The sequence below is a fragment of the Leptosomus discolor genome, chromosome 2 (genome assembly GCF_034619465.1).
Source record: "Leptosomus discolor isolate bLepDis1 chromosome 2, bLepDis1.hap2, whole genome shotgun sequence".
Taxonomy (NCBI): Eukaryota; Metazoa; Chordata; class Aves; order Leptosomiformes; family Leptosomidae; genus Leptosomus; species Leptosomus discolor.
The window spans coordinates 45,462,445-45,482,426 of NC_141392.1; the positions used below are offsets into that span (position 1 = coordinate 45,462,445).

General features: G+C 39.7%; 1 protein-coding gene across 1 annotated transcript in view; it reads right to left on the reverse strand.

Moving 5' to 3' along the window:
- The window catches only part of DISC1 (DISC1 scaffold protein), a 182,008-nt gene extending 166,799 nt beyond the window's left edge, over positions 1-15,209 (reverse strand). The window contains exons 1-3 of the mRNA XM_086460403.1: positions 15,146-15,209; positions 13,723-14,696; positions 10,088-10,157 (exon numbers count right to left, since the gene is read on the reverse strand). Of these exons, the coding sequence (XP_086316529.1) occupies positions 10,088-10,157; positions 13,723-14,696; positions 15,146-15,209 (1,108 nt within the window). The remainder of the gene's footprint in view (positions 1-10,087; positions 10,158-13,722; positions 14,697-15,145) is intronic.
- Positions 15,210-19,982: the final 4,773 nt, after the last annotated feature.

The window sequence follows — 19,982 nt, forward strand, 5'->3', positions numbered from 1 at the left end:
ATCTTCAAAAAGTGTTTTCCAAGACATCTGCTAGCTGAAAACAAAACTGGAAAAGTAGTTTCCCCAGCACTTGCTATACCCGAAAACTTTGTCTGCCAATAATAATTCATCCAAAATTCTCCAAAAATATTTAATTCCAGCAACATTTCTCTTACTGTTATTCATATGCACAACGGGAAATTGCAAACTACTTGCTTTTGAATTTCCTGTTTTCTAATACATGATCAGTATTTCTTTTTCATAAAAAGAACCCCCTCCTAGCTAGTGATTTTAGTTATCTATGTGTTCTCTTAGTTATTCAGATGTAATGAAGTAGGTAAAACTTGTAACTTACTTGATATTATCGATTATCAACAACTGCAAAGTACCAAGCTGACATTTTTAGAGAAGCAACTGTCATTCTCACTGTGAAGTTTCAATGGTAAGCACGGAGTCCACTATTTTGTAAACCAAAGCTAGAACCGGCTTTTCTCCTCATATACATCACAATGCCACACCATTGCTTATAATGCATTTTACCACAACAGCATGAAATAGGTAGCACAAGGCTTGTCCTGCTAACTAGTCAGCCAGATCAACTATTTAAGCTGGAACAATAAGACAAACTTTGAGGTATATAAGCCCTTCCTCAAGCTGGTGTGTCCAAAAGCTTGTCTGATTATGGTCAGACTCCTAAAGATATTTCCCAATGACAAACCTTGTCTGGAAGTCATAATGGCCCTACAAAATACCACCCTGAGAAATCACTGTATTTAACTCCACGAAGTCAACAACCTGTGCCTATAGCCCAAAACTAATCTTATCTGACTGCTTCGCAACACAACAGGAAAGAAACAAGGAAAAGTTTCCCACATCTTTTGCACAATCCTAGAGCTAGACAAAAATGTTGTAAACCACATTTTTTTCAAGAGTGCTTATTAAGTATTGAAGTTAAATTGTTACACATGTCAAACTGAAGCCTCTATCTCTGTGTGCTTTCACTTAGTATGCTTCACGTACACTGGCTTTTCAGGATACATCAGTTAGTACCTCCTTGCAACATGCCTTTTGAAAGTTTCTTCAGGCAGAGGCAGAAACTGGAAACGAGATTGTCTGGAATTTAGTTATTGGAATTCTAGATCTTAGGTCAGGTGCACCTATTTCAAGTTTAGCGTTGGATATTAGGACAGCATAGAAATATTTCAGGTGCAGCACATAATGAAAAAAATAAATCTGGTAGAGACCCACTCACTTATAAGCAGGTCTTGTTGAGACCACTAATCCCAGGTGGTCCAGTCTACAACACTGTCCCTGACACTTTGGTGAAATGCAACAGTTGCTTTGTGTGGTGCCATGGCACATATAACCGCAAACTGGTTTTGCTCTTTACTTCCACTGACGCAGTTTCTCAAGAAGTTGAATGAACCCTGGACAGCTTCTAGCAACCCAAACACTAAAGCCTTTTCTCCAAAACACGGTTTCTCCAGTAAGCTCTCATTAGCAGGGAGACATACAGAGGCACTTGGGAATGCCAGAGGTGTGCATGAACGAACACCCACAAATAAGTCAGATGCACAGTACATTCTGCAACGACCTAATCAAAAAGGCTGTACATCTTCATTTGTATTTGGTTCCAATACCATGTCTGAAATATGCCTCTGACTCACAGCACCCCAACTTTGCTTTCTGTTCAAATTTGCCATACATCAAACCAATCCAACTTCCTCTACTTTTTCACGCTTTAAAAACCTCAGTGAGCATGGAGATGTCCCAATCACTTCCCATTCCTCAAATCAAAACCTACCAGGAACCCTGGCTAGTATTGGACTGGTAGGATGGTATCCTAACCCAAACAGCAAAAGTTTAAAACTGACATTACCTGGCATCAGTTTGGACACTGCCACTGTCAGCATTTCCTACAGACTCAGTAACTCTTTGTTCAAAGCATGTTACTGTACAACAGTGCTAGGAATTTGAAAATTCTCCTCTTCACCTTTTTGATTAACATTCATTGCCACAACGCTATCACTGTCCTAAAAGGACTGAAGTTGTCCATGAAACAGTACATTTGCTGCTTTTACCTCCCACGGGCTAAAGATAAGAAAGGAATGCACAAAAGCTTGTATATGCTGAAGGCAGGCCAGGGAAGCATTGGAGAGGGCAGATGTGCCTGCAGAACTATGAATGCACCCCAGCACAAGCAGTTGGGTCTGGGCATGTGGACAGGGAGGACAGGAGGGAAACCTCAGGAGAAAGGAGAAGCCAATTAACTTGAGGCAATCCCACTTTGCAGAGGAGTTTGGCAGGTGATGGAAGGTCTGCAGAGATCTCCAATAAAAGCATCCTATTAAGGAATTCAACCAGAGACATCACACAGCAATCAGCAAGGAACGTTACCAGTTCCCCACACAGGACTCACACTGGAAGACTTTGTTTGCTTTCAAACGGCATTCACAGTCATTCAGCATCTTTTTAATCCCCAATTACTTAGAAGTTGCATTACCATGCCATCTAGAAGTTTCTATCCGTGTCCAGTCATTTATTAAGCAGACACTAATTAAAAAGAACACAGGGCCCCCCATTCCCTTAAAATATTTATGTCCTAAGTGTAAGACAAGGCCAGCAAAATCGGTTTCTAGTTGCTGTTGAATTAATAGTCATACTGTCTCCAGCGGTCACATTGCAAACGAAAGACAATTTTCTTATCTGGAGTTAATATTTCTAAAGAGCAAGGGAAAGAGAAGTCTGTCCTGAATACAAAATCGGGCTGCAAGATTTTGCAAGTGCAAAGTAAGCAGATGGGCTGGGTAGCAGGAGAGCTGTGTCACTCAATGCGTACTGTCCAGATAGCACATCAACACTTCTCCCGAGTTACACCCATCAGAGCTCTATGCTGCAAACTGCAATTCAGCAAGTAAGCTCTTAAATTATCCATAATCGCTTATTTTGTTCGTATATTTTCGTTGCTTGTTTGTTTGTAAAAGACTAGCCAGGATGTCTGGGAACAGTTTGGCTGCATGATGGACTGAGAAACAGAGCCTGACTATCATAGGAGGGGTAGCCCGCAGTGTCAGTTTTAGACAGCAGATGGCCGGGAGTAGACAAAGCTTCCAAGCACATGGTATGCCAAAACTTCAGCAATTTCATTTTTGTCAAGCAGCTTCCAGAAACACAAGATGTGGCTGAACCTCTTCACGCTGGCCAAGACTTAAATAAGAGAGCATAGCAGAATCCCATAAAATACTACTGCTTCCTTAAAATACTTAGACTGCAGTCTAAGCAAGATACTGCATGACTACAGCAGCTTCCTCTCCAATATTGGCCAAGGAATTCAAGATGCAGAAAACATGACTGCATTTTCAATGTGTGGGCATAAGCAGACCACAGCAAGATCCTGTTCTATCTCAAAAACACACCTTGACATGCCGGAAGCTGAACAATAGGGCTAAAATGAGGATTCACATCAAAAGCATTTCAAGAAGTTGCTGAAGATGCATGTGCTACACATGTAATGAGTAAATACAACAAGCAAAAGTACCAGAAATGTATACCAGACCTCCCTCTCATAAACATTAGCCATTATTATATTATTCTATTATGAAGAAAAAGGCCTGACAGTTTTCCAGCTGTCTATGTGACAGCGAGATAAGAAGTTTCATACCTTGAAATTGTGACTGGCTCAACTCCTGTCCCAATTTTGTGATAAAAAAAAAAGAAAAAAAAATCAATAGCAACTGGATAAGCCCAATATAGACTGCATAAAAAGAAACGGTAATTTTGTCACGGCTGTTAGTAGACAGAAGCCAAGACCAAGCATTTGAACGACAGCATCTTGGTCCAGTTTCAGCTACCATCAAACAATAAATGGATATGGATGAAAAGAGTTCTATCTTTTCAGTTCAGATTGGTGTCTTCAACAAACACAAAGATGGAAAAGTTACAAAGCTTCTGCTGCCTCTTTTGTTGCAAGGAAAATTAGGTCTAATTTATACTTCACATAGGCACTTATTTTCCTTAACCACCCAAACCCTTTTGTGGAGGTTATTTGAGTTTGTCAGAGAAAGACAGGATAAATAAGATCCATGCAAGGAACATTTGGTGTTAGGAATTTGTACAAGCTCTTCTCTCCATCCTCTTAATAGCTTTACTGGAAAGTTATAAAAATGAAAAATTAAACACATTTTTGGTTTACTTACCCACAGATTTCATGAAGCTTCTACAAGCTTGTGATGGAACAAGACTCCAACAGCACAGCACAACAGAAAGCCCTATTTGTCCACCCCAAAGCCATTTCCAACTCAATGGCCTGCAACCGCAAGTTACAAGCTTACAGTTAAGTCTCCAGTGTCACAGAAGCTCTGCTCCTCTAGTGTCCACCACCTTTTATCAAGAGCCTCTAGACACAGAGCTTCACTCGATACAGAGCTTCACTCAATACACAGCTAGGTTTAAGGATTTTATTTCCACAGGTATGTGCCATCCTGAAACAAGTACAATCCCAAGTAACATGAAAGTTATTTCCAGATATGGCTTCTCTCAAATTCCTTCCTAAGAAGCTAACTTGCCTTCATTTCTGTGTCCTGTTGTAACAACCATCTGTGAAGCAAGCATTTTAGTTCAAAATAATAGTAGTAAAGCAGAGGTTCTATCCAACCCTCATTTGCAAATAGTTCTTTCAGAAAAAAGAAAAAGGAAAAAAAGAAGAAAAAAAACCAAAACACACCACCCACCTGCTTGAAGATCAAATTGGTTCAAATGTTTGAGAGCTGTGGCTAGAAAGAGCCCTTTAAATTGGAAAAATATTTTTCCAATTTGAACCACAAAAAGAAATTTGGAAAGACCAAACGACTACACATCTGGCCAGGAGCTTGGGGTTATTGCATAACTCAACATTTGCAAGTATCAGCATAAGAAGTGGTCAAGACCTCCCTCTGAATACCATTTAACAAATTACATTTTCAAATCAGATATTACTTAGTATTCTACTCCATTGTTTTCTCTCTCTGCAGTTGCCTTAAAACAAATAGCTGGTTCAAGGGAGCAACAGCACCTCTTCTAGTGTAAATATACAGGAGGATAACTGCTACGAAGTCTTTCGTTTCCCTTCCGACACTTGTGATTAATGGAAAATGTGCAAAACAAGACCCCAACTCCTACACAGCACAGGGTTCTGTCCTTGATGCCCTTGTAGATCCTGACACACAGAAAGGACAATTGGTATGAAAAGGCCTCAAAGAGCAGGAGCAAAGAGGAAAAAAAAAAGAAAACCTACAAACACTGTTTTTCTACAGAGCGCACAGTGCACAAGTCCATGGCAGCTCACCAATTCATACAGCTCAAGCTTTGGGACCTCAGCTGAATAAGTGAAGGTTCACATGATGTTAAAAGTATCTACAGCATGAATTTTCATTGCCAAGATAGGATAGGTTTTGCCATGACAAGCGTAAATGTTTCTATATTCTAGCTGCAATGTTGGACTGATGAGTAGTTGCTCTGATCTACTCAATCACCTTCACTGGAGAACTCCAACTCTAAACACAATTCAATTGCACAGGTAGGTACCACTCCCTACCAGTTGCAAGCAGTGAATTGATGCTTACATTCCTGCAGACAGGAATTTAACAACAAAACAAAACAAAAAAAAAAAATCAGTAGTTCTGCAGAAACTTATTTCTGAGTAACAAGACGGCATGTGAGCCAGTAGTGGAGTTCAGCAGCAAGACTCCTGACAGTTACCAATCCATTTTCCCCTTGCACCAGGCAAGGTTGAGGAGTTCAAGAAGCAAAGAACAGCAAAAGGGTTTTAGAATGTTTGGGCAATAGATTTGTACTGAGCAAAATACACTTGCTTGCACAGCATGCACAACTCCCACAGACACAAAAATATGCTGCTTTGTTTTTTTTACCTCCTGTATTCAGGAGTGTGTTTAACCTTGGAGCTGTCAAGCCCCATCATGAATAATGAGCCATGACAACATTCCAAGTGATCCTTGGAGAACAGACCAATTTTCACTATATGCTACGCAAGGCAAAACACTTATATTCCCACGGTACTGTACCTGCTTTGAAAATATACAGTAATGTGGCCATCAAGAGGGGATCACAAGTAAATACAGAAAAAATAAGCTACTTCCTAATATTTCCTCACCTACAAACACAGACTGAGGAATAAACCATGTAACATCCTAATGGTTCCTATTTAAGATTAAACCAAGACTGAGAAGGAGCTTTGTCTTACTGAACTTCACACAAATGTTTCACAGCTAACAAACATCTGTGTTTGAAACAATCCACAGTGGCTACAGTATGAAGCAGAAGGCTCTACAGATGTCACAGCACCACGCTTGGTGACCTCTAGCATGAAGATGGGACAGGAGGGTGGCCTCTGCCCCAAGCGGCCCTCTGAAGCCCTCAGAACAAACATACCCCACCCCTCCCAAACACAGCACTGCCAGAAAGTATAGAAAGAAACTGTAGTTTCTTGAATGACTGATTGAAGCTCCTCTACACCAACACACTAACCATGCCAAGGCAGGTCCTTAACAAGGCACAGCACAGGTAAACAAGCAATGGCAAAAGGTATTTCTGCTGTGCATCTCCCAAGCTCAAGGGGAGTAGGAAAACAGAGCAAAAAGATTCATTCAAAGGAATGAAAAACTAGGAAGAAACAAGACAAAGATTTAATAGGCATTCAACTCTCTCCTAAATAACGGAGGGTTGTGGTTCCAAACATCTCTAAAAAAAAAAAAAAAAAAAAAAAAAACCACCAACGCCACCTGTTCAGGAAATAAATGCTAATTCATTAACATGAACCTGGAAAACACCCATGTTCTCTAACAGACCAAGCAGCAAGCATCTGTTCGATGTTTGGGCAAAGAGGAAAAATAAACACATCCTTATTCCTAACCGGTTTGCACCAAGGTATTTGTTCATGGCTTTGTAGTGGGAAAAACTTGCCTTTGACCATTTCCTAGACTCCTTGCCACAACCAAAACCAGTGCCTCACTTTCCCTCCTCTGTAGGGGCACCACTTTACTTACGCTTCAGCTTCAAAAGTTACTATAAACTATGGGAGCTTTCAAAAAAGCTCTGGAGAGCAGGAAAGCAGCAACGTCAGACAGGAGATGCTTGCATTTCCTTAAGTTGCCACATTTGCAGTGTCAGACAGCAGAAATCAGTCCTGAGCACTTTAAGGAGTTTTAAGTGCTAATACATCTCCCTCCCACTGAACTGCTGTTAAAAACCGAGCCCCCTCCTGCAAGACTGGATGGCTTTTAGAGAACCAAAGTCAGAAAATCTCTTGAGTTCTCGTCTATGGTTGAAGCTGGAAAAGAGCCTCTACCACTGAAGCAATAACATAGTCACACACGATAATGTATTTATTGAGACTTTAGTTTTCCATTTGGGTGTATAGCCACCCATACCCCTCCTCCACCTGCTCTCCTTCCCCTCTACTCACCTCTTCCACATATAGGGCATTTTGCAGCTACTCACATCATACTAGATCTCCCTCCCCCTGCAGCACTCCCAAATCAGCAAGACCTCTACTGTCACCACTCACAGCACTACCACAATCTCTGGTTCAAAACAGTTCTGCTCTTAACAGAGGACTCGCTCAAAGTTGTCCCCCAAATCACAGGGACAATAATTTTCTTTTTGGCATTATAGTTAAAATGTCCTCAGCCTTCCGCACACACCGTGTCAGTTTCTCCCACTCCCTGATAATATATTTCCATTTATGCCCCACATCACAGCTCTGCACGCTTAGCAATTCCATTCCCTGCTAGCAATATTTGGCAATAAGATCCCTTTAAAGGCGGCTAATTACAGATTTCACTTGAGCAGAAATTGGTACTGGGCCAATTTGTAAGCTCTTTAATAAGCTTTCAAACTTCACTTCTTGCCAGGCAAGACTTTATTGTGCACCAGGAGCAGTGACGTAGCTCTAAAAGCAAAGGTGGAAAGCTTGCCACTGCAAGAGCAGAAGGGAAGGTCACAGCTTTAATTCTTCTTGCAGCACTGCACCTTCTCCATGTGAGTCTTTTCCTGGAGATATGCTGCCTGTGTCTAACAAAAGAAAAATTAAGGGCCAGTTCAGATACCATGAAAATAATGAAAAGTAGTCACAAAAAAACCCTGTCTGACAGTTGTATCAGAAGAAGAACAAAGACCAGTATGACAGAAAGCAGGTCAAGGACTCAAAAATTAGTAACTGATAAAATTAAGGATGCAGGGTCACGTGCACACATAGAGCATGGCATTTTCTGAGAACATCTCTCTAAAAATAGATTTACAGTTTTGAAAAGGATGGAGGAACCCAAGGCAAGGTCTTCTCAAGCACCTCAGTATCTAGTCCCATAACAGGACAAATGTTTTCTGCCTACGTACACTAGACTTAGCACAGAAAACAGCAATCCCACCTGTGGATGTTCCTCTCCACCTTTGTACTGCTGCCACTTTTGCTCTCTGTAAGTTGTACCCGCAACAGCTAGTAAAATCACATTTCAGCCAGACCATTTTTCTGAGGGGAATTAATGCAAGACTCTGGAAACCACTCTCTGTGCTGCCTGCCTGATAACTAGGGTGGAAACTGAAGAGGGTAATTAATAAAATGACAATCAACAGAAAGATGGTCCTGTTTTGAAGATACAGGACTAGCACCCAGGAAAAGTACACCAGAACTTTCTGTGCAAGGTTATACAATTTTCCACTGTGGTCAATGACTATGTGGCATCACATACAGATATCACGTCTGATAGGCTAAAATACTGCCGTTGGAGTGGCTGACTGACAAAAGAATCCCAGCTAGAATCTGTGGGAACCACATGCACTGAGTACACAGCTGTTAGGAAGTCTCCAACTGGGAACTCAACCCACAGGCATTTAAAGAAGAGTTATGAGTGTTACATATGTAAAGCATACACATCAATAATGTCTATTTGACAGATTAAACCCATTAATATCTACAACATCCTCAGCTTTTAACATACCTAAAGGTTTTCCCCAATGGGAGATGCCACACCAAAACAATGACTTGTGACAGTAGCAGATTTCTCTCCTATATATAGGCAAGCCTTTAAGTGGCCAACAGGACACTCTTGCAAAAGAGCTACACACCTACTCTCTAGACACTACTAAAACACATTTTAATTGTCTTGGGGGACACCTTTGGGGGCCAGAAAACAGAGTCATAGTATAACTGAAAACCTTCACACACTAGTTTTGAAAGGCAAACCAGAAGTCTTGACCACTGCCCAACCCCTAAAAGCTGAGAATAAGGAAGTGGCAGGAAAGGAACAACCTTTTTCCAGCCTTATTCTCTGACGTACCCCTGCAGATTTTACGGAAACATTTGCAGAGCTTCCCAACTGAAGACAGATCTAGCTGGAAGAATTTAATCTAGAACCTCAAGACTATCAAAATATGAGTACCTGAACACAGACTACCATAACAGGAAACAACAGGAAACTCGAGATGTGTGTTAATAGATGCTTTCATTATCAACACGTGCACACACAGAGCTTATCCTAAGTGCCAAGGCATTTGAAAGGTAAAGCACTGTTCAAATACGAGTATTTGCCAGCAGCTGTATCACCACCATATTCTCTAGCTGGTTTTGGTTCAACTCAGTGGACATGAAGTTAATCCCACAGGACAGTATCATTCACTTTTATAACAGCTACTGACTTAATTTGTGTGTTTGAGCCCTGCTGTAGTCATGACTAAATGTGGCAAGCAACAAATCACACACTGTCAGCAGCCAGTGCCTTGCCTTTCTCCTTTCAAAGCTTTCATTCATTTCTGCATTTTTTGAAGTCATGCTGTTTCAAAACAGCTGATCCAGATGGTGGATATTTGGATTTCAACCTTCCCACATGGTGATGTGGCTCAAGAAAATAAAAACTGTTGCTACCTGCTGCTGACCTACTTCTTTCTTTAATTTGTTTCCTGCCATACAACAGAACAATACAGTTCATTGAACTAGTCTTCCACATCTACCCAACACTATGTAGCAAATATAAAATAAAATTAATAGAGGAAGGAAAACAAACAAAAAAAGGCAACAAGATCCAGTGGGGGGGCAGGGGTAGGTGGAAGCAATTCTCACCTCTATCATAGTCATCTTCTTCTATTGCTTTTTCCTGAAGCCTCTGAAGCCGTAAGATCAAGGATTTTATCTATGCAAAGAGAAAAAAGTTCATTATGAAGAAGCTGCATTTAAAAATATTTAGACTATTAACCTCTACATAATATAAATTTAATGGACTACTACATCCCTACAATGTCCCAATTTTGAGAATCAAGCCCAACATTTAAGTGGACAGACCTATCTAGAAGTCAGCTGAACTGCAGCTACTTGAGCCAAGCACGTCTTTAGACCAAACAGAGAACAACAAACAATATTTCTTGAAACACAAAAGAGATCATGTGATCGCAGAATATTTGTCACCCTTTAGATAAATCAAAGCAAGGATTATTAGAGAATTCTGTCAGCATGACATCTACTCCTGATCATAGTGTACTCAACAGTGTGTTCTTGAACCCATTCTAACAAATTTTTACCTATATGAGTTTTGCACAGAACAAATCCAGAATTTCCGTATGCAAACTACATTTTCTTCTGTAAGTAAAAAGAAGTACAGTATGAATATTTTGGAACAGGTATACTCATTTTATGGCATACAAATCTGTGTTCAGATGCAGCCAATGAAGTTTCATCAAAATACAATTTAGTCTCATCTATATAACGTTGACATCTGCATTTTCAGAAACGTTCGCACTGCAAATGCCAGATGTGGAAAAAAAAGCAAAACACCAAGAATACATATACCACGTACAGAACGCCCTTTCACACCCAAAAAGAAACTCTAACCATAATAAAGTTTTATTTCAAAAGTTACTACTCCTCTTTGTTAACATGAAGTGTCTAGACCAAAGTTCTAAATTTACTGAAAATATGTAAGGCTAGGCATGTGTTCAAAGGTCATTACAATTTTTTACTGCTAGAAGAATTTGGTTGGAAGGCAGGCAGTCCTCTCCTCATTGCCATGCCAGCCACCACCCAACATGGCTACAGTTACAAGATTGAAAAGTGTTTTCTTCTTATCAAATTTATACATGACCTGTACCAAACAAGCCATTATCGACACTGAAAAAGGTAAGCCTGGAAAAAGTAGCATATATTCTCATAGCCCAAAGCCTGAAAGTGCTTGGGAAAGTGTTTTCCAGCACAAGAAAATCCATACTTTAGATATTCTGCATTTACAAAAGGTTTCACTCCTCCCTGAAACTCTTTTGTATTTAAATCCCTATATTTAAACTCCAAATTGCATAAAGAAAAATAGGTACAGCCAGTCAACAACTTAATAGAAACACTCAGTTATCATGTCTACACAATCAACACACAAATTAGGCAAGACATTACATTAATAGTATCCCTTCTAAATATGGTATGTGAAAGTGGACTAGTCAGAAAAGGACTATAAAAAATAAAGCCAGAAAATAATTTAAAAATGCTTGATTAATAGTAGGCTATAGGATGCCCCAGAGGAAAAACAAAACCAAACAAAAAGCAACATTGTATATACTCCCTTTACTCCCTTTTCCTCAAGGCTTTATTTTATTTTGTTTTTCACACCCCAAAACTCCAACCTTTTTTTTCTCTGAGGCTGGTGAGAAACATGTAACATATTGAAGGGAGGAGCACTGAATCCTCAATGTAATTTATTTTCTGTATTTTATGCCATACTTTTGATAGAGTTTTAAAGAAGCGGGCAGCAGGAATGATTCAAATGACACTTTTTTCATATAGATGATGTACAACAACCATCTATACCGAGAGCGCAGCTTTGCTGCTGGTTGCAGTGTTTATTCCATCTTGCGCTCACAGTGGCAGGTCATTTAAAGTCTGCTTGGGTACCACAGCCCAGGCATGCCCACGGCAAACTGACGGGCGCAGTAAAGTGCCTTCTATTTGCAGGCTCGTAAGATGTTTGGAGCTCAGCTAATCAAAGAGCTGCTTCAATGTGGCATGTCCTATATCTGTATCATGTGATGACCACCTTTTTTTTTAACAAGTAAAGAAAAATCATAATTTTAACAACTTTGGTATTGTCTCCTTTTCTTGACTGCAGTCGCCTTTGTTCCTCTGAAAAGTTTGAGACTTGCTCGTTGTCATTACAATAGGAAAGTGCTTCAAATTAAACATACACAACTGGCTAACCAAGGGCAAAGACATCTGAGGGCACAAATCCCCAATTGTCCATTCAATGAATTAATGAATACAGAAATTAAAGAGAGCAATGTTTCTTTTATGCCTATCAAATAAGCACACTGAAAAGACAGAAAAATAATTTCCTATTTTGACTACGTTATATATTCCCAAATTTGCAGCGAATTAACTTCCCAAACCATCCCAGACTATGGGCACGTTGTCATTCCAGGCATGAAGACAAAGAAACTGCTCCATGTCAATGTGTGTGAAGTCTATAAATAAGAGAACCTAGTTGCATAAGAGTCCTATATGCATCATCTATGAAAAGTAAATATTAGAGAGCAGTGTAAGCCCAGGTCAGATGTCATGGACAGCAAAGTAAGAATAAAAGTTTGCACAATCATGCTATCTGGGTGAGACAGAAGGTCAAGAAAGTCTCCCCAGAGCAGGCTGTTTCATTGGGCCTAAAGACAATACAGTGCATCTCAGCAGGTATGTCTGAGCTGAGAAGTCACAAGAACCTGGGTTTCTGAAAGGCACCCTAGAAACTCAGGGCACTAGTGAGACACTAAAAAACAACCAACAACAACAACAAAAAAGCCAGAAAACACCAGAAAAGCCCACCACCCACTTAGTGCTTCTTGAACAAATTTGTGAAATTCATTGTGTCCACATTAATCTCTGGATTACTGCCTCCTGCACGCACAATAAAGCCAATACATGGCTCCTTACTGAAATTAAGCTCAGAATGGTTTCCCTCCGATGCCCACTCTGCCATCCCAAAAACAGTGTAATAAAACATGACTGATCCTTCTTAAAGTTTCCCCACTCCTCTTCCACAAAGAACACAGTGAATGAGACTGCCTGTATATGTGGTAGGTATACACGTGTGTACACACATGTGCAAAAAGAAAGACTCCTGATTCAACAGCCCAGTACTTCTCTGGGGTGGAAGAGAAAAAAAAAAAGCTTCAATTCCCAGTTGGAGTTAAGAGCAGGGACCTGACCCCCATTTTTCTTCATGTGAGGAGAGTACCCATCTTTTAGACTACAGCTACTTTCATACAGGTGTCTCACTCCAAGAACTCTTTGGCTAAGCTTACACATTTCCAATTACAAGATTCAGTGTTGTTAAATCATGGTGCTTCAAGAAAAGAGTTCTTACTACCCCCAAATTTTGTACTACATACACTCATAACTGCAGGTAAAACAGTCACCTGTGAAAGAAAACAGTATTTGTTGAATTCAGAAACTGATGTGTAACATTAGAAATGAGAGGATCAGTTTCAGCAGAAGACAGGAATAGGGTACTGCAATAACATCACCTTTTTCTTTCTTGAAGAATCAAAAGGAAAACAAAAGTGGTTCTCTCACTTTTATCATGCAGAGTGCTGCTGTAAACCTCTTTGGGTATTAATGGCATTTGCGGCATTTTTTCCAACTCCTACACCAACTTTGACTTTGGCACGATAAATACAAATGTTCTGAGGGCCAGAGGAAGGAATCAAAGATGAAGTGAGATTACAAACCTTTAATGTACTGCGGTTGCCAAGCAGGCAGTTCTGTAGCACTGGTTCGTATTTTTTCATCAAAGTATCCCAGTTATGGTCACTAACAGTAAAGCTACTTTCATAGCCTGAGGTGACAGAAGAGCCAGCAGATGCTGCATCCGAGGAATCTGTAGAATATGAAAATGTTGCATCTGTATCCGAGAGAGAGATAGTCTCGCAGTCCTGTATTTTATCATTCACTGTGGTCTCATTTTCATACCCCAAATCCTCGTCAGGCCTGGAGAAGCAATGCAAAGCTACCAAACGCTCATGAGTTTGTGCCATCTCTTCTGGCTTTTGCAGATTTCCTGCAGTGCTGGGATACTGAACATATTCAGCTTTGACTGTTGACTTGCCTTCAGCATCACTTACTCCAGAGGCCGAGTTCAGGGAGAGCTGTATGAAGCTGAAACATGAACTAAAGCTATCGTGTGCACCAACAGAACGAGAAACATCTCTGTTTTGATATTCACAGTTGTTATTCACTTCTGTCTGATCCAAAGCACACACGTTTGAGGGCTTGCTCACTTTAGCACTGGGGCTTTTCTGCTGTGTAGAGCATACAGCAGAAACATCTCCTTTGCTTGTTGCTGCAGCAGGGTGAACTGCATTTTCTGCCCATGGATTCTTGCAACACGAAAGATTTTTGTGGCGTCCTGGCATATTTCCAGTACTGGCCAACATTGTTGCCCCATTAGCAGGAACTATGACACTACTCGCTGCACTACAAGGTACAAATTCAAAGTTATTTTGGCATTGTCCACATAGAGAGCAGTTCTCAAAGTTTCCACAATGCTGCCTGCCATGTTTGAGCTCTTCCGGGCTGAACGGTTTGCAGGCACCCAGGGACTGAAACTCTATCTGTCGCTGAGCTTCTGGCCTCATGTATCCAGGTCTTATTGCCAGTTTCTTCTTACGAAGAGAGCCTGCAGGCATTAAGTGCTCCTGACCATCTGGGGGAAGGAAAAAAAAGTCATTAAAGCATTTCAGCATTTTTCTATGCTTAACATATTGTAGCCTCTGAAAATAATTGTTTCAGGAATTTCAAACAGCGCATCACTTTCCATTTCAACAGAACAAAGGCACTGACCATCCTGCAGATAGAGGAGAGAGGTGTTGCCAGAGAACACTGTGTGTATTCACTCACTTTCTAAAGAGTTTGCACCTGCTTTTAAGTCAACTCACTAACATAATCACATCCATCAGCACACAAACCTGGATACAATGAATCACATCATTTTCCCTATTCATAGCATCACTCTGTGCTGCTTCATTCTGAATTTGCTTAGCAGCACGCTAAAGCACAGACCTTATTTCAGTCTCTCTGATCCAGAATGATTCTCAGACTTACAAGCACATCTAGGATATGACTGAATCTGCATCAAAAAGACAAGAACCATACCCAGAAAGAAATTTTGTGCATAATCTGTTGTTGCTTGTGTCCAGTTTCTTGTGTTCATACCCATGTTTTATTAGTACAAGCAAGTGATTCAGATTCTGCTTCCAGAACAGATGCGACTCTAACACTCTGTAGCTGCAGATGTCAGTCTAATGAGATATTTTGTAAGCTGTCATTTAGATTTACTGTACTACCTTTTGCCCAAAATGTAAAGTTAAAGTTTTGTATGCAGGACCATCAGACCTAGAAAACTAATGCCACCATATGTTTGGTAGCATTATTGCAGTATTAATATCATTAAGAAAAGGCCTCTCAATAGCTCAAGTTCCCCACATATACCTTACTTACATAGATAAAGATATAAATTTACTGTTTGCAGAGCAGGCTAGAAAGAATCAAGATAAAAAACACAATGAACATTAAAGTGGGAGATCAGAATGTGGTATCCTGTCTTTGTTTTCTGTACATTTCTATTAAAAAAAATATGGGTGAAAGATTACGTGGAGACTACTTTCAGTTTCTTATGGATTTACTGCTAGTCAAAAGTTATTCCATTCATCTATCCTGCACACAATCAATGGGAATACAAGCTCTGCACCATCATCCATTTTGTAACACAAAAACATATTGACCAGACCTATTTGCCAGAATCACCTTTCAAAGGGATTTAACAACTAACTGAATTACACCCTAGATCAGCTGCCCTCTACTCACTGAAACAGAACCAATTGCCAGAATCTCAGGTCTTAGAAGCATTTTCATCACCCAGACCAAGCTCTTCCAAAACCACAAGTTTCAGGGGGTTTTCTTTATATGCAGTTTATTTAACACTCATCTCTAATCACAATTCTTTGTCAATTTTTACATTCATAGATGTCCATATAATTTAAACTCCTCACACAAATCTCATATACACCTCACTACAATGACATCCTATATAAAAATTAAAGCATTAGACCTGAAACATCCCAGGAGACAACATTCACTACAGTGTCTCCAAATAACCTTCAGCAAAAGCAATTTATACATTTTCCACATACTAGAATAGTGGCACATCTCACCCTAGGACTGCAGTTAAGCTGCTGTATTCTGCTTCATATCACCATAAATTAGAATACCCCAGCTGTCTCTCACATTCTCTTTCGTCAGAGGAAAAAACATCACAGAAATCAGAAATAAAAAAAGGTCACAGAGTCCATCAGCCTGTCTACTATAAAAAGACAGTGAAATGCTGAACTGGGAGTAATTTAATAGAAGTGTTAACAAATAGGAAATGCTCTTGGAGTAAGGGAACAAAAATTGAACAAAATGTTCTTTAGAATGTAATTCTTTTAGTTTATATAGAATTTAATTTTTAGTTTATATACAAAATAACAGTCTAACTTTGTCTTCAGCAAAAGAAATCAGTCACACATAAAAGAGTCATTTCTAAGAGTGGATATACTTTATCGTCCCTTACAAAGGCTAGTCACAGACCTCATCTGTGAAAATGGAAAAGGTTCTTTGGTTTAATTAAAATCAGTTTAAATATTGATCTCACTACATCACTATGAATTTCTAAAGCAGACAGATAATTACAGCTCTTTAAACACCAAATTTAAACTAAGCTAATGTAAGTGAGGTTTAAATTGGCCAAAACATTAGATATTTGCACCAAGTGAACTGGATGCAATTCTAAAAATCATTGGAGCCAAAGTGGTACAACTCCAGTATCCTGAACTCGCCCACACAAAACCCACACATCTCTGCACTCCTCCCAACATTTGCAGGTAACCCTCTAGACAGGTTTACCATTCATGTCTTTTACAGACTCCAGGTCTGCCTCCTGGCGAGTCCAGCAGAAACAAGTCCCTCACCTGGCTACCAGAGCAGCATCACTGCCTGAATTATACCCAAGCCACCAGCCATTCAGAGGGTGTTACGAGGAGAGGGATGCACCTGAGCACAAGGCAGAGGAGTGGATGGATACAGAGGTGGGACCAGCACTTCAATACAAACACCTACGCCTTCCCCAAAGGATAAGGGAGAGAGGAGGAGGCCACAGCCTGACCCCCAGCTCCAGCTAGAGAGCAGTCGCAGTGCCCTCAGCCATCACAAAATCCAGCCAGGATGTTACTATGGCTTTGGGTATACTGCTTGTGCACTGTTTACCCTTCTGTCATGTCCTTTTTCATCATGTATCTGAAATTTAGTTACAAAGACTTCATTTTTCTGCATAGCCTTCCAACCATAGCTTGCTTTGTCTGAACATCAGACACAAAAACTACACTGAACCAATTCAGCAAGTTTGCTAAAACAAGACAAGCCTCAAATTTTTCTTATAATTCCCTCAGCTTCAAGTACATCAACTAACTGATGGCGATTAACTACAAGACTATCAAAACAGTACCTTGGAACACTGTGAAACAACTGAAGGTAATTAAAACCCCCTACATTATAGTTTGTCATTCACTGTATGAGATATGCACTTAGAGAAAAGTCACAAATGGAAGAAGGGCCTTTCAACTGTTGTATTAAAAATCAACTTTTAAAAAATGTTACAACCCTAGAAGATGATGCAACATATGTCAGATTACGTGCAAATTCCTTCAAATACAAATTATGAAAGCCCAGAAATAACTTAATTATAACAGCTCTTTCACCACAACAAGCTTTCCTGATGACCAACATTTCATAAAAACTAACGGCTCAGAGCCAGAGCACAGGGGGAGAGAGGGGAAAAAATAAGTCTATTGCTGTAAAGCAAGGCATGACCAACAATGCTGTTCACATCTTCATTGCACCAATAAGATGAAAGAGGGAGAGGTGAAGTCAAAGAGGGTTTTCCACTGATAGAGCACTTTCTCTTGTACCCAGTCTGATGCTAAAGGACAGCAGAACAGTTATCTAATTTATTTCAGATAATCAGTCTTTGTTTTCAGTCACAAAAGTGGCAGTGCAATTTTTTGATCAAATGCCTTAGCGGCATCTGTGGACAGACAGCTGTAACTACGTTACGTTTCTGTAAAGTCCACTAGGATTTTCTAGATCAGCACAGAAACTCTGAACCAATTATCTCCCCACCCCTGCTTTAAACACATCACGCAGAATGCTTGCAGACTCATTAAGTTTTCCTTGAAAGTAAGTGAGAAATTAGTTTTAAAGAGAGCTTGATTATCCAAATACACCTATATTACATATGGTTGATTTTTATCGGAATAACAAATTCACCTTCAGAGCATTTGTGGGTGGTTAACTGTGGTGTGGAGGAAAAGATACTTGGTCATATTTAAAGCCAACTATCAAAGCACTGCTCCAAGCAATTTCTGCAGTACGGCTTCTGTTAAGGAAGCCTTAAGCATCTGCATTAAACTGTATGCAAACAAAGAGAGTGAGTTGAAAATACTTATTATTTAAAAACAGAGACATACAAAAGTTTAACCTAGCAGTAACAAAAATGAACTACTCTGGGGTTAATCAATCTGACATGACAATAACCATTACTGTTCAGTTCCTACATCATAAAAATATGTAAAATGTTGCAGGTTCCTAATCAGTTATATTTTGACTTATTTGCTGAATTTCAAAGATACCACTAACATTCAAAATAAGATGGCACTGATCTCAACACAAGCCAGCTTTCAACGAAAGTTACTTTTGAATAAAGATTTTTATAACTCTTAAAATGCAAAGGTCTCATTTAGCTTTTTCATCTTATTGAATGTTGACCATACTTTGATCTATCTAGCATTTTATAAAGCATATCTATAGAAGACAAGCAATGGCTGAGCTATGTTATATTTGATACCATTTACAAATTATTTCCTCACCAAGGGTTCCTGGCATTTCTAAGGTTGCAGGCTGGAGCTATTCAACTGTTAAAATTCCAAGACGTCATGTATAAAATATTCTCTGAAATCATTAAATGCATGTTAGTTTCTATTCTTCATTAAAAAACACTTAAGAGTTGGGCATTTTAGAAGCCAGAGTGGCCTTCCTTAGCCAGTGTTTAAATAATTATATTTTTATTGACACAGTCCCATAATGCACGTCATTGAGTTGTTACATTTGAGCCACTTAACCTCCTTAACGCAACAACTCCTTTTAAGCCATTTGATGAAATTGCAGCACCTCTCTCTAGAGTAAGAATCACATTAGCTGTTACCAGTTTCAATATGCCCATCAACTTTTTTTCCTCTGAAGAAAAAAGTATTTTAAACTTGGTTCTGCCTTAACACTATGAAAGAAAAAAAAAAACACTACTGAAAAGTAAGCTGGTAAATATCAAACACTTCCCATGTCAGTAAGATTCACCTATTCAGTCATGGGGAATAAGAGAAGCACCCTTTCCTTAATTACATATTATAATTATGTTCGATACTACTAACACTTTAAGACACATCTGCATCCATCAGTATTCAGCAGTGCATTGACTATGCACAAAAGCAGGCTTTTTACTCAAGCAAGTGCTGTGCTCAATCAGGGCCTAAGGCACATTGATGTGACAAAAAGAACGGAAATATGCCTTTCTGATCTTTTGAAATTTAAAAATATAATAAGAATCCAGCTTGAGAAAGCATGCAGTTACACTGTGAAGGCATATTTGGTAACTAACCAACACCCTATGGCTGGCAACCTGAGACCCAAGGCTTGGCTATTACAGAAAATTGCATTCCTCCAGGCTGAATGAAAGTTACACCACCCAACATCTCCACTGTGGTGTTACAAGGAAACTCATTTTGTTGGCCAGAAAAGCAAGTGGCCAAATTCACCCTTGAACAGCCAGGTGACTCTGTGCTGTCTCAATAAAGCAGAACCACTTAGATAGCATGATACTGTCAAAAAATGACATTTCTGCTCT